The sequence below is a fragment of the Stylophora pistillata genome, chromosome 14 (genome assembly GCF_964205215.1).
Source record: "Stylophora pistillata chromosome 14, jaStyPist1.2, whole genome shotgun sequence".
Lineage (NCBI taxonomy): Eukaryota > Metazoa > Cnidaria > Anthozoa > Scleractinia > Pocilloporidae > Stylophora > Stylophora pistillata.
The window spans coordinates 16,347,379-16,357,378 of NC_142532.1; the positions used below are offsets into that span (position 1 = coordinate 16,347,379).

General features: G+C 41.0%; 2 protein-coding genes across 4 annotated transcripts in view; one reads left to right on the plus strand and one right to left on the minus strand.

Moving 5' to 3' along the window:
* Positions 1 to 10,000, minus strand: part of LOC111332112 (uncharacterized) — a 30,071-nt gene that overhangs the window by 2,498 nt on the left and 17,573 nt on the right. For all 3 annotated transcript variants that reach the window (XM_088744533.1, XM_088744532.1, XM_022937387.2), the window contains 13 exons: positions 9,597 to 9,700; positions 9,056 to 9,126; positions 8,699 to 8,800; positions 7,996 to 8,131; positions 6,736 to 6,917; positions 6,355 to 6,504; positions 6,097 to 6,123; positions 5,869 to 5,995; positions 5,024 to 5,152; positions 4,287 to 4,475; positions 3,936 to 3,959; positions 3,771 to 3,842; positions 298 to 502 (listed from right to left, as the gene is read on the minus strand). In XM_088744533.1, the coding sequence (XP_088600659.1) occupies positions 298 to 502; positions 3,771 to 3,842; positions 3,936 to 3,959; positions 4,287 to 4,475; positions 5,024 to 5,152; positions 5,869 to 5,995; positions 6,097 to 6,123; positions 6,355 to 6,504; positions 6,736 to 6,917; positions 7,996 to 8,131; positions 8,699 to 8,800; positions 9,056 to 9,126; positions 9,597 to 9,700 (1,518 nt within the window). The remainder of the gene's footprint in view (positions 1 to 297; positions 503 to 3,770; positions 3,843 to 3,935; positions 3,960 to 4,286; positions 4,476 to 5,023; positions 5,153 to 5,868; positions 5,996 to 6,096; positions 6,124 to 6,354; positions 6,505 to 6,735; positions 6,918 to 7,995; positions 8,132 to 8,698; positions 8,801 to 9,055; positions 9,127 to 9,596; positions 9,701 to 10,000) is intronic.
* LOC111332114 (uncharacterized) lies at positions 1,508 to 3,204 on the plus strand. The gene has a single exon (XM_022937388.2). The coding sequence runs from the start codon at positions 1,550 to 1,552 to the stop codon at positions 2,447 to 2,449; it is 900 nt and encodes a 299-aa protein (XP_022793123.1). The 5' UTR covers positions 1,508 to 1,549; the 3' UTR covers positions 2,450 to 3,204.

Below are 10,000 nucleotides of genomic sequence, written 5' to 3' on the forward strand. Positions count from 1 at the left end.
CACGGGAGGAGAAACACGTTTCCTGCAGCGCTAATTATGAAGGTCTTCTCGGGGGCGCTAATTACGAGCGCCCTCTCGGGGCCGCTTATAGTAAGCGCCGTCTCGGGGGCGCTTATAATGCGTTCTTTCTCGGGGGCGCTAATAATGTGCGCCTTCTCGGGGGCGCTCATAATGAAGGCCTTCTCGAAAACTACGAATGTTTCGACCTGAGACATTTTCTGAGTCCTGTTTTCTGTTTAACGTCTAAAGATTTCGAACAACAGTACCCGCGCGCAGTTCCACACTTTTCAAACTTACGAGGTAACTTGACATTCGCCCCATCTTCAGGTGGAGTGTACTGTTTACAAAATCCTGCCCAATAAGAAAGCATCTCCTTGAAGAGGATACTTTGAGCCTCGTCAAAAAGCCCTGGCTCCTTTTGTTCCCTGGGGATTTTCTTCCCAGATGAAAAGACTTGTGCTTTGTGTATTATTCGGGAAGCAAGCTCAGGACCAATGTCAATCTGTAAACAAGAAATACACAAGTAAAGATGTCTCAATGTTTGTAGAGCTTCTATTGCTCTTTTTTTTTCTTCTTGCTTTTGATTATTAGGGACTAGCCATTATCTAATCCTACCGTGTAACTGTGACTGAAACAACCACTTGGCCATGGAAGGTCCTGGTACGAGTGCACTACACCCACGGGGCCGTTTTCTTTTTCACCTCTGACCGGCTAGCGGTGCCTAAGGCCTCAAACGTATTCGTAAGAGAAGAAATGCCCTTACCGAAGGCCATATAAGAAGGACCCTAGGCTGAACCTCTTTATATATTGCAAAACCTGAAACGCTCCTATGATGTTCTCACATTTACATGCATATGGCAAATCAACGGAGGCGTGGACCACGAAACGTCTCAGTGAACGTATTTTAAAGTTGTTGTTGTTGTTTTTGTTGTTTCCAAATGTTGTGCGGCTTTTCGATCCACGATCAAAATAAACAACCTCAACAAATTTGGCTTAAGAAAAGCAATTAGCAGGGATTTAGATGTGAAAACTTGGCAAACTTTCAAAGTAATGATGCACTGTTATTTATACTACTCAGTAGAAAAGAAATTAATTAAGTTTCCAGTTGTAACTCAACGCTGCTCACACATTGAGTAATCAGTGAATTTAGATTAAGACTCGGGCTCATTCAACAATATTTACATCGCCTTTGGAGTATAATTGATAAATACTGTCATGCACGTTTTCCGTAGTAAAATATGTTGCAACATGTGGAGAAAGATTTTCTCGCCTGACAAAATATTCACGGCCTCCAAAGCTGGTGGACAGCATCTTTGAAGTTTGGCGGCGCTTGCAAAAATTTTGGTCGGCTAAAAGAATCGTTCGCACCAAAACTGGCTTGATGTTGACAGTTTTTCGTTTGCTAATCAACTTTCATTTTATCGCGCGTAGTGCGATATGAATATTTTCTGACGTCAGACCTTAGTTGACAGATTTGACGGGAGACTGGCAAAAAACAGGTGTTGATTAAAACGCTTTTGGCTTAGTAAGGTCCCTTCACCTCAAAACCATGTTAAATTCATGCCGATGGATGGGTAAAAGGCCAATGCAGCGTAGATGTAGGCACCCTGCCTTTATCTCCTTGATTATTTTGTTTAGTACATGTATTCTGGGATCACTCTTGATTACTTCGCAACCTACACGTGGCGTTCGCTTGCAAGAATCAGACCTGCGCCATCCAGTGCCTTACAAGAAGTTAGGAAAGTGTCAAAATACTCCAGACGGCGTCATCGACTGCCCAGACATTCGTCAATTGGGTTCAACGCAACTTCGTAGAGCTCAGTTGGTGCTTACAAGAATTCTGCGAATCTTTGATCTCATTTCTAAAAAGTACAGTATAAAATACTGGTTGACTAGAGGCAGTCTTCTCGGAGCGGTCAGACATGGCGGCCACAATCCATTCGACGATGACATAGATATCTGCATTCCCAAAGCAGACTTTGAAAGGTTTGTCAAATATGGCCTGAAAGAACTTCCAGGTGATATATTTTTCCAAACAGAAGACACCGACATGTATTACAAAATTCCGCCACATAGTGGAATGTTGGGGAAACTTCGCGACACAAAAAGCTGTTATAAGTATTGTCTTCATAACGGCTGTAAGTTTGCGGACGGTTTACAAATTGACATGCTTGTATTGGACACGGACTCTGATGGTAATTTTTTGAACCTGTTCAGTCATTCCTCGTGGTTCTTAAGAAGGTTCATCTACGGGCCGATAAAAATAAAACGGACCGATATTTTCCCTTTGATTGAGGTGAATTTCGACGGGTTTGCAATACCAGCACCGCGTGAGTGGAGAAAACTTTTGACTTCATCTTACGGTGATTTTACGAAAATACCATACAAAAAACCATTGGCGCACCAAATAACAGATGCCTTGCGAAGTTGTGAAGAGATAAAAAATTAAAACTCTGACTTAAAATAAAATCCGCGGAGCTCCAAGTTTAATGTTTAAACTTAATTTCGCTTCGCCTGAATTTTGTAGTTTATATTAATTCTGTAGCATTTACACTAGTTGACGTATCTAATGTGTCGGTCATAAATTATTAAAAGTTTTAAAATAGATTTCATCGGAAAACTGCCAGAATTTAACATTTCCTAACACTTTATGAAGAAACGATTTCCACTAAAAAGAACAAACATATCGAAGTTTAGAGTTAAGAACTTTTTCTAAATTAACGTGAGAAATGACGGAACTGCATTAAGGTAGTTAATTACAAACAAAAAATTAAGCAAATGCTCTTTAAACTGACAAAGGTTGATGTTTCGGCTTATTCATTATTCATTATTCATTTCGTTTTTGTGTAACCTCCCGACTTGACAGCTAATCCATATGAAAAATGGCGTATATTTGTTTGAACTTCGAGCTTTGGCAAACAGTGACACGGAAATTACAAATGGTTTCAGCGTAGAAGTTTATCTTGTATCAAACGAAGTCGATAACGGAAAATATTTCCATTGTTTGGACCATCTTAGTAGCAACACCAGACTATCGACAGTCTCACTTTATAAATTCATAAATTACCCTCATGCAAATCTTCTCAAAAATGAGAAGATGTTGAATATATCTCCAAATTGAACATTTCACAGCGAAGCGGCATAACCTTTCGAATAATTTTCTTTCCTAGAGCATAAAGAATAAATGTTATTTTTTTGAATGAAGAGGATGCTTCATTCGTCAAAAAATGCCTTAATCACCTTTTCGTTTTCGAAGTCAGCCTGAATTGGCAAATTTGTCGTCCCCTTTCCCTACCCCGCGGAGGTGTAATGTTGGCCAAAGCCTCATTAATACATACAATTATTCAGTTTGATTTTGAAATGTTTTTCTTTCGGAAGTTACCAATTTCTAAAAAAGAAACACTCGACAGTAGAGCAGTTATGTGCTTTTATCACGCGCTGCATGACAACGCGAACTAACACCTGCAACTGAAACAAATTTTAATAGTACAGAAAAATAGCGGGTGGCGTCAAAATAAAATGGTCTCCTGCTTAAGATAATTAGCATAAATTTTCCAATAGGTTTGATCATTGATGGAGTATCAAGAAAAAGAAGTTTCGCAACAGTATTGAAAAACGAAATGGTACACAGAAGCCTTTTCTTTTGTGCGTTTTTCAGTCGAACAAAGGCACGCGCGAAGTGCAAATTCTTTAAGTTTCATCTGTCGGAGGGTGGGGAGGGAGGGGGCAAATGACAAAAACAAAAACAAAAAAAATTGATATGGTCTCACCTGTAGCCAGGGAGGGGTAGCTGAGTCCAAGAAACACTCGATTATTGCCTCTACTTTACGATTTAGGGAAACCTAGGAAATGAAAACAAAGCAATCCATCATTTAGAAATGGGGGCTTATTAAATGAAACTGTTACCAAAATCAACGAAATTACGCAAAACTTACATCGTCCAGGTAGTTAAACAATTCCTATAGATAAAGAGAAGGAAAAATTAAAATTTCATATATGAGTACTAGAAAATCAGTTATCTGTGAGATGGGAAACGAAATGGGGAGAGAAAGTCCTGGATTTTATGTGGTCGAGCTATTTCGGTGCTGGCAATTAATAAGTGACACATGCTCTGTTCCAAAAGAAAGAGTCTCATGATATTCTTTGCACATGCGCCGATCCATCAGGCTTTGGAGCATCAATTACCTTGCGTAATGTTTTGCAGTTCTAAATTTGTAAACTACGATTCCTGGAAGTCTCAAATTTTCCTTTAAGCTTACGGGCGCCAAGTTTCTTGAATTTCTTACCTTGAACTTCTGAACCTCTAAATAAAATACAAGATCGTTCTCTAAGCGAGGAAAGCCATCCGGTTCACCATGGGCCTGCAAATATCGCCGGAAATATTCCATTTTAACCGAAAGACGTCCGTGCATCGACTGCAGAACTTTCTTAAAGTTATCTTTGTCTTCTTTAGAGGGAGCGGATCGGCCAGTGCTCTAAAATATGCAAAAAAATAAGTTTTTAAATTGATATTATAAGAAATAAATGAGTGAATGGATAAAAAGGTAAAAGGCTAAAAATAAATGAGGGAGAGATTGCACGTAGTTTAACTCTGCGCATGAGACACAACCAGGCCAGCGAGGAGCTCGGCAGAAAAAAAAAAACCATGCCGTGCGTAAGATGACTTAGCGCTTAATCGATCTCTATGTTGTCACACATACATTGCTATTACGAAACTGTTACCGGCACTTCTACATAGGGTGGAACCTTGATTAAGAACGGAAATTGGAACATAGCTGCCGGCCGGAAAATCTGGGTAGACTAGTCCTCTTGTAAACTTAAGTGCAGGGTGCGTCCAGTCTGCTACGAAAATTTTTAGAACATGCAAATACACTCTGGGAAAGAATTGGCCTTGTATGTTCAGGTTTCTAAGTGACGAGATTTACCGGTGATGCTTGATGAAGCAGAGAGAGAATCCCTGTGAAAAAGGACGCTTTCCGGCACAATAACGAATCAAATTATTCTGTTTTAACGTTATATGAACCTTATTTTTTCTCGCCCTTCTTCTGTAAAGCTGAAGGAAGCTCTGTGAACTCTCGAATGTGTCACCCTTATTAAAACTTCCAGGAGTGTTCGGTGTACCCTCACGTCGGCCAGCGGTGTCCTGCGCATGCTGGAACAATCAGTGGAAAAAAAAAACAAAGTTATACCCAATTGATTACTATGTGAGAGGATTAGAGCAAAAGTACTTTTCCAGATTGGAGTCCCCACGATTGAGTGTTACATGAGCCAATCAAAACACCGACAAATATCGCAAAGAGCCAAAGGAGCTCAAAGTCTATTCATGTTAACGGCCTCCCTCCAAGGCGGGAAAACGTGTTTACTTATTCATGAAAAATGAGAAAGTTCAAGTCTTGAGGCTTAAAAGGAAAAAAAAAATGAGACCAAATGAAAAAACTGAGTGAGCAAAGAGAGGGGCCTGCTTCGAGCTAAAAACTCACTCCCTCTCGGCTTATTCGAGACTCGATTGACAAAGGCCAGCATGTGTGGGGTCATAGTCTTAAGATTTAGATATGACTTTTGTGAAAAGTCTGCTCTAGCCACGTATTTTACTTTAAGTTATATTAACCGTTCATAACAACTGTGGAATTCTGGTCGGTTAGGAGATCGTCATTTCCAATCACAAAAGCTTACTACAAAACGTAAGCTCGATTTCCGACCATTTCTCGGATGCAGTCTTCGATCCTACCGAGCAGATCTTACGTTGATCGGTACGGGGAGGAGCGCAGTTCATTTCAACAACAGCGGTCGGTAATCGAGCCTATACAAAGTCTAACTGGATAAAATTATCTTTCAAATCTTTTTCATAAGTGCAAAACATAATTTTACCTTGAAAAAACTTTTGAAGTAAGTCTGGACATCACCAAGCACAAATTGCTGCGCCGCGGTAAAGACTGGAGACGTGGGTCTCTCTCCATCGACCTGGTTGAGTAAGGACTGGGGAAGACCCACCGATCTATCCACAAGAATCAAAGAAAGACAAACGATTAGAGCGAAGTCCATCTATACAAATACATCAATGACTGAAAGAATGAAAGAATGATATTAAACATTTACCTTCTAGATGTGGAATCAAAGTAGGTTCTGGAAGAAAGTTGAGAAAGAAATCAGCATGGAGTACAAAAACTCTGATTTCAGAGAGGTAAGTTTCTAAAGAAACTGTGGGTGCTACGTCGGTGGGGGTATAACAAGGTAATTTTGGTTTTACCAACTGAGTTGATAATGTGAATTAGCCACCGTAAAGAGTTTCAAAGCTGATGGCTCGAGCGTTAGCCCTTCTTCCCTACCAACTGAAATATTTCACAGTAACCTTACTTGTAAATAAGCGTTGCTTGTTGCGTTTTCTGAACTTTTTTTGCCGGTAAAATGGCGTTGTATTGCTCGATTTCCAAGTACATTAAAAGTTGGTTCAAAGACTGCCTTCCCTCCATGTTCTGAACGTATTGCTTAAAGGCCGACATGGTTCTATAAAAAATGAAGAGTAACAGTAACAAATGAGTGTCACATCAGCCAATCAAAACACAGATCAATATTGCAAAGAGCCAATGGAGCTCAAAGTCTATGCATCTAAACCGCCTCCAGTCGTGAAAATGTATCCCCATTCAGGACGTCATAACAAGTTAAAGCGCTGTCAGACCCAAGAAATCCCAATCTACTCTCAAGCATTGACCATTGATTGAAGTTACTGATACCTACCCTTTGTTCTCTAACACGTCCACAAAATCCGGTACAGCGGCCTTGGCAGCTTCTCCCTGTTTTTTCTTGTCCCCGTCAGACCCTTCGTCATCGGAATCTATCGCTTTCTTTTTCTTAGAGATGAAGGAAACATTCTTTGATGCTTTACTCTTCTTCTTGGCTTTGGGTTTCGCCTTCTTAGCCTATGACAGAAGGACACGGTAGGAGAAAGGTTTTAAAAGGATAATGGATAGGTAAATAACATTACGTCTGTTTAAGCAGAGTCTTGCACACAGTACCGGCTGCAGGAATATCAGCATTGCACCACGCGTCACGCGTGAGTAAACTGAAGAGGTACACGAAAATGCGTGTAGAAAATTACACGAAAATTCTTCATAGTGCGAGACTCAAAACGAGACTACAAACAGTTGATTGGCAGAGCTGTTCATCTGCTCGTACCATGCGTTTGGTAAAGGGACGCGATATCAACTCAGAGAGAATGAAGGAAGAGGCTTGGGTTCGGGTCTCCTATCTCCCACAATTTTAGTTTTGCGCTACAGTCGCACCCCTAACTGAATCCTACAACAGGACTCCGAGCTGTTGAGAACGCTTCTTCACAAAGACCTTTACCTTAGACGGAGATCGAAAATGGGCTTTCTTCATTTAGGTTCTTTCGTTTTTAGGGCTTTATGGCTTTTATAACTCTACCACAATAGAGAATTTCTCCAGCCCTTAGAAGTACTCCTCGTCTGCATTACACGATCTCATTGGTAATTCTCCAGCTGTCTGCCATACAATTCTTATGATATTAATTTGGAGAATTTGGTATCGGATCAACTTATTATCTCCTGATTGATATTTGTCTTTATTCTCATCACTCGTCTGCTCGCAATTGTATTGATATCGTAAGGAGAAATTCTGTCTTGGTCGCTCATGAGAGTTAAAGGGTTAACGATTTAATCTTACCATTGCTATTCAACTCTGAAAGCCAAAGTAATATTCTTTCTCCCAATTCAGCATCTCTTTCCAAAACGTGCTTGTTATTTTATTTTATTTTATTTAGCTTCGCCAATCGGCAGGGAAACCGCAACAGCTTGCGCCGATTACTGCGGGCCCAATAAACCCACCCATCCCACCCCAGGGGAGGACATCCATCACACGGTAATCTCGTGTGTGGGAAATTAACGTCTCCTACCCCAACCCTGCAGGAGACGGGACCTCCATTTATCCCCTCCGCCAGCCCTCTCTTTTTGTGGAGCCTTTGTTTGGAGGGTAGCATACCTTGGAGGGTTGTGGGATGGACGGCCGTGTTGGTGATTGGATCCGAGGAGACGAACGATCAGCGTCGATTTCCTCAGCCATTGTTAATGACGTATACAGTCGCCTCTGTCTCTGGGAAGGTGTGGATCCCGGATGTCTTATAACCACAAGTTAAAAGTAAGATTTAAAAAAAAAAAACCATGATAATGATGTCGATAATAATGATGACGACGATGATGATGGTAACAGTGGCCATGGTAAATACATGAATAAATAATGCAAAAGTTATGTGATCGTATCTTTAACTATACATGTAAGACTCTCTTTGCCAGCCTCGTTCTCAGTGACTCGTGTTTCCAATTTTATAGATTTTTAAATTTTATTTTAATCTTTTCTTAACTAAGGAACTAACAATTGTTAAATCTTAAACTTGTCTTTGAGAGGTTTTTTTGGTCATAATAAACTACGGCAGGGGAAGTTTCCCTTTTCGGGCTACCTAAAAGCAGTTTGCCATCTTTAAAGGAAAAAGTGATTGAGAAACCCTTGTAGCGAATTTAACATTTTATAATTTCCCTCCCGCAGAAGATAGTTTATCAATTCATTTTGCACTCGCGGAAATTACTCCAGACCTCTCGAACAGTTCCCATATGGACAGCTCAACCGAATGCTCATGGACATGCGCATAACCCTTAATCCACCACACCCAATAAATCTAATTCATTACCTTTTCACCCAGCGTCCCGATGTCGGCGAGAAATACCGACTCTTCTCTTCAGCCTTCTCGCTGGAGATGTTGGACATACGATCAAAAGGTCCCTTGACAGGCCTTGAAATTTCAAACAGTTAATCGATCAATAAAACACCTATGCACCTTAGGATTCTAATATTCTGTACACCTCTCTTGGTTTGTTCAATGCATGGTAAGTCAATGCCACTGCGGTTCGAGTTCCGATGGAGGTTGCCTGGCCGTAATGTTGCGACAACCTCTCACCGGTAGCTGTGATCAGAGCATCAAAACAGATTAGAGCGACAGCGAGTGAAATTTGGGTAAGAGTGATTAATTACTTCGCCTTTCACTAACCTCAAAAATGTTTCCTCTTCAAAATGTCTGAAGGCTTCCCAGCTTGGTTCGAGTCTTTTCATAGCGTGGTCCTGTCAATAGCAGGGTAAAACGTTCAGAAAACAGGCAGTGCGTGGGAGACACGGAGGCCTATGAGTGGCGAGCGCTTACAGCTTCAGAACGAAATGTCGCGCTGGGGTCCAAGCCCAGCGGAAGGAGTTCTATTATGCTCTTGGTTTAGAATCTTGACTCTTACGATCGAGTGTCAATGAGCAACGGCAAATTGAATAGCTGTGTGGGCATACATTAAAAGAAAAAGCAAGAGGGAAAAAGAAGAGTAAAAGAAAATGCAATTCATTCGCTTTCCTTTTCACGTCTGCCGCGGGCTGTTCTAATTAGGTGGGCTCGATTGACTAAATCATAGAAAAAAGCACGCATCCTGCCTTACCGTTGCCTTTCGCAAAAACTCCCAGTTTTATAAGTACTATTCCTAAACAAGATTCCTGAACAATGGGAATGCCAACAAATATCATTATGGCAGGGTCAAAATTGAACTTGTTACCTGAGCCGGCTTGAAAAAGGCCAGCGGCAGATCTTCGCAGGAGAGGAGATTGGTTTCTAGTCTTTGTCTCTCGTTGTTATGTAGTCCAATGTTCATTTCAGCATCTAAATGTTGTGAAAAAGAAATTTCGTTCCATGAGTAAGATAGCCTGAAGAGCAGGCGTAATTTTGGCAAGCAACTGCTCAGTATTTTCTAAGCAAAAATTATGGCCACAATCTTTGATTTTAATGGAAGCGGAAGGCTGGGGAGAGAAAGAAATTTTTACCAAGGAGGTGAGCGACAGAGAAAAAATAAGGTGGGGGACTTGGGTGGGGGGTAAGACTATCGATACTATCGGTACCGATAGTCTCACCCCCCACCCAAGCCCCCCTCCTTATTTTTTTTTTTTTTCGGTACAATGGAGA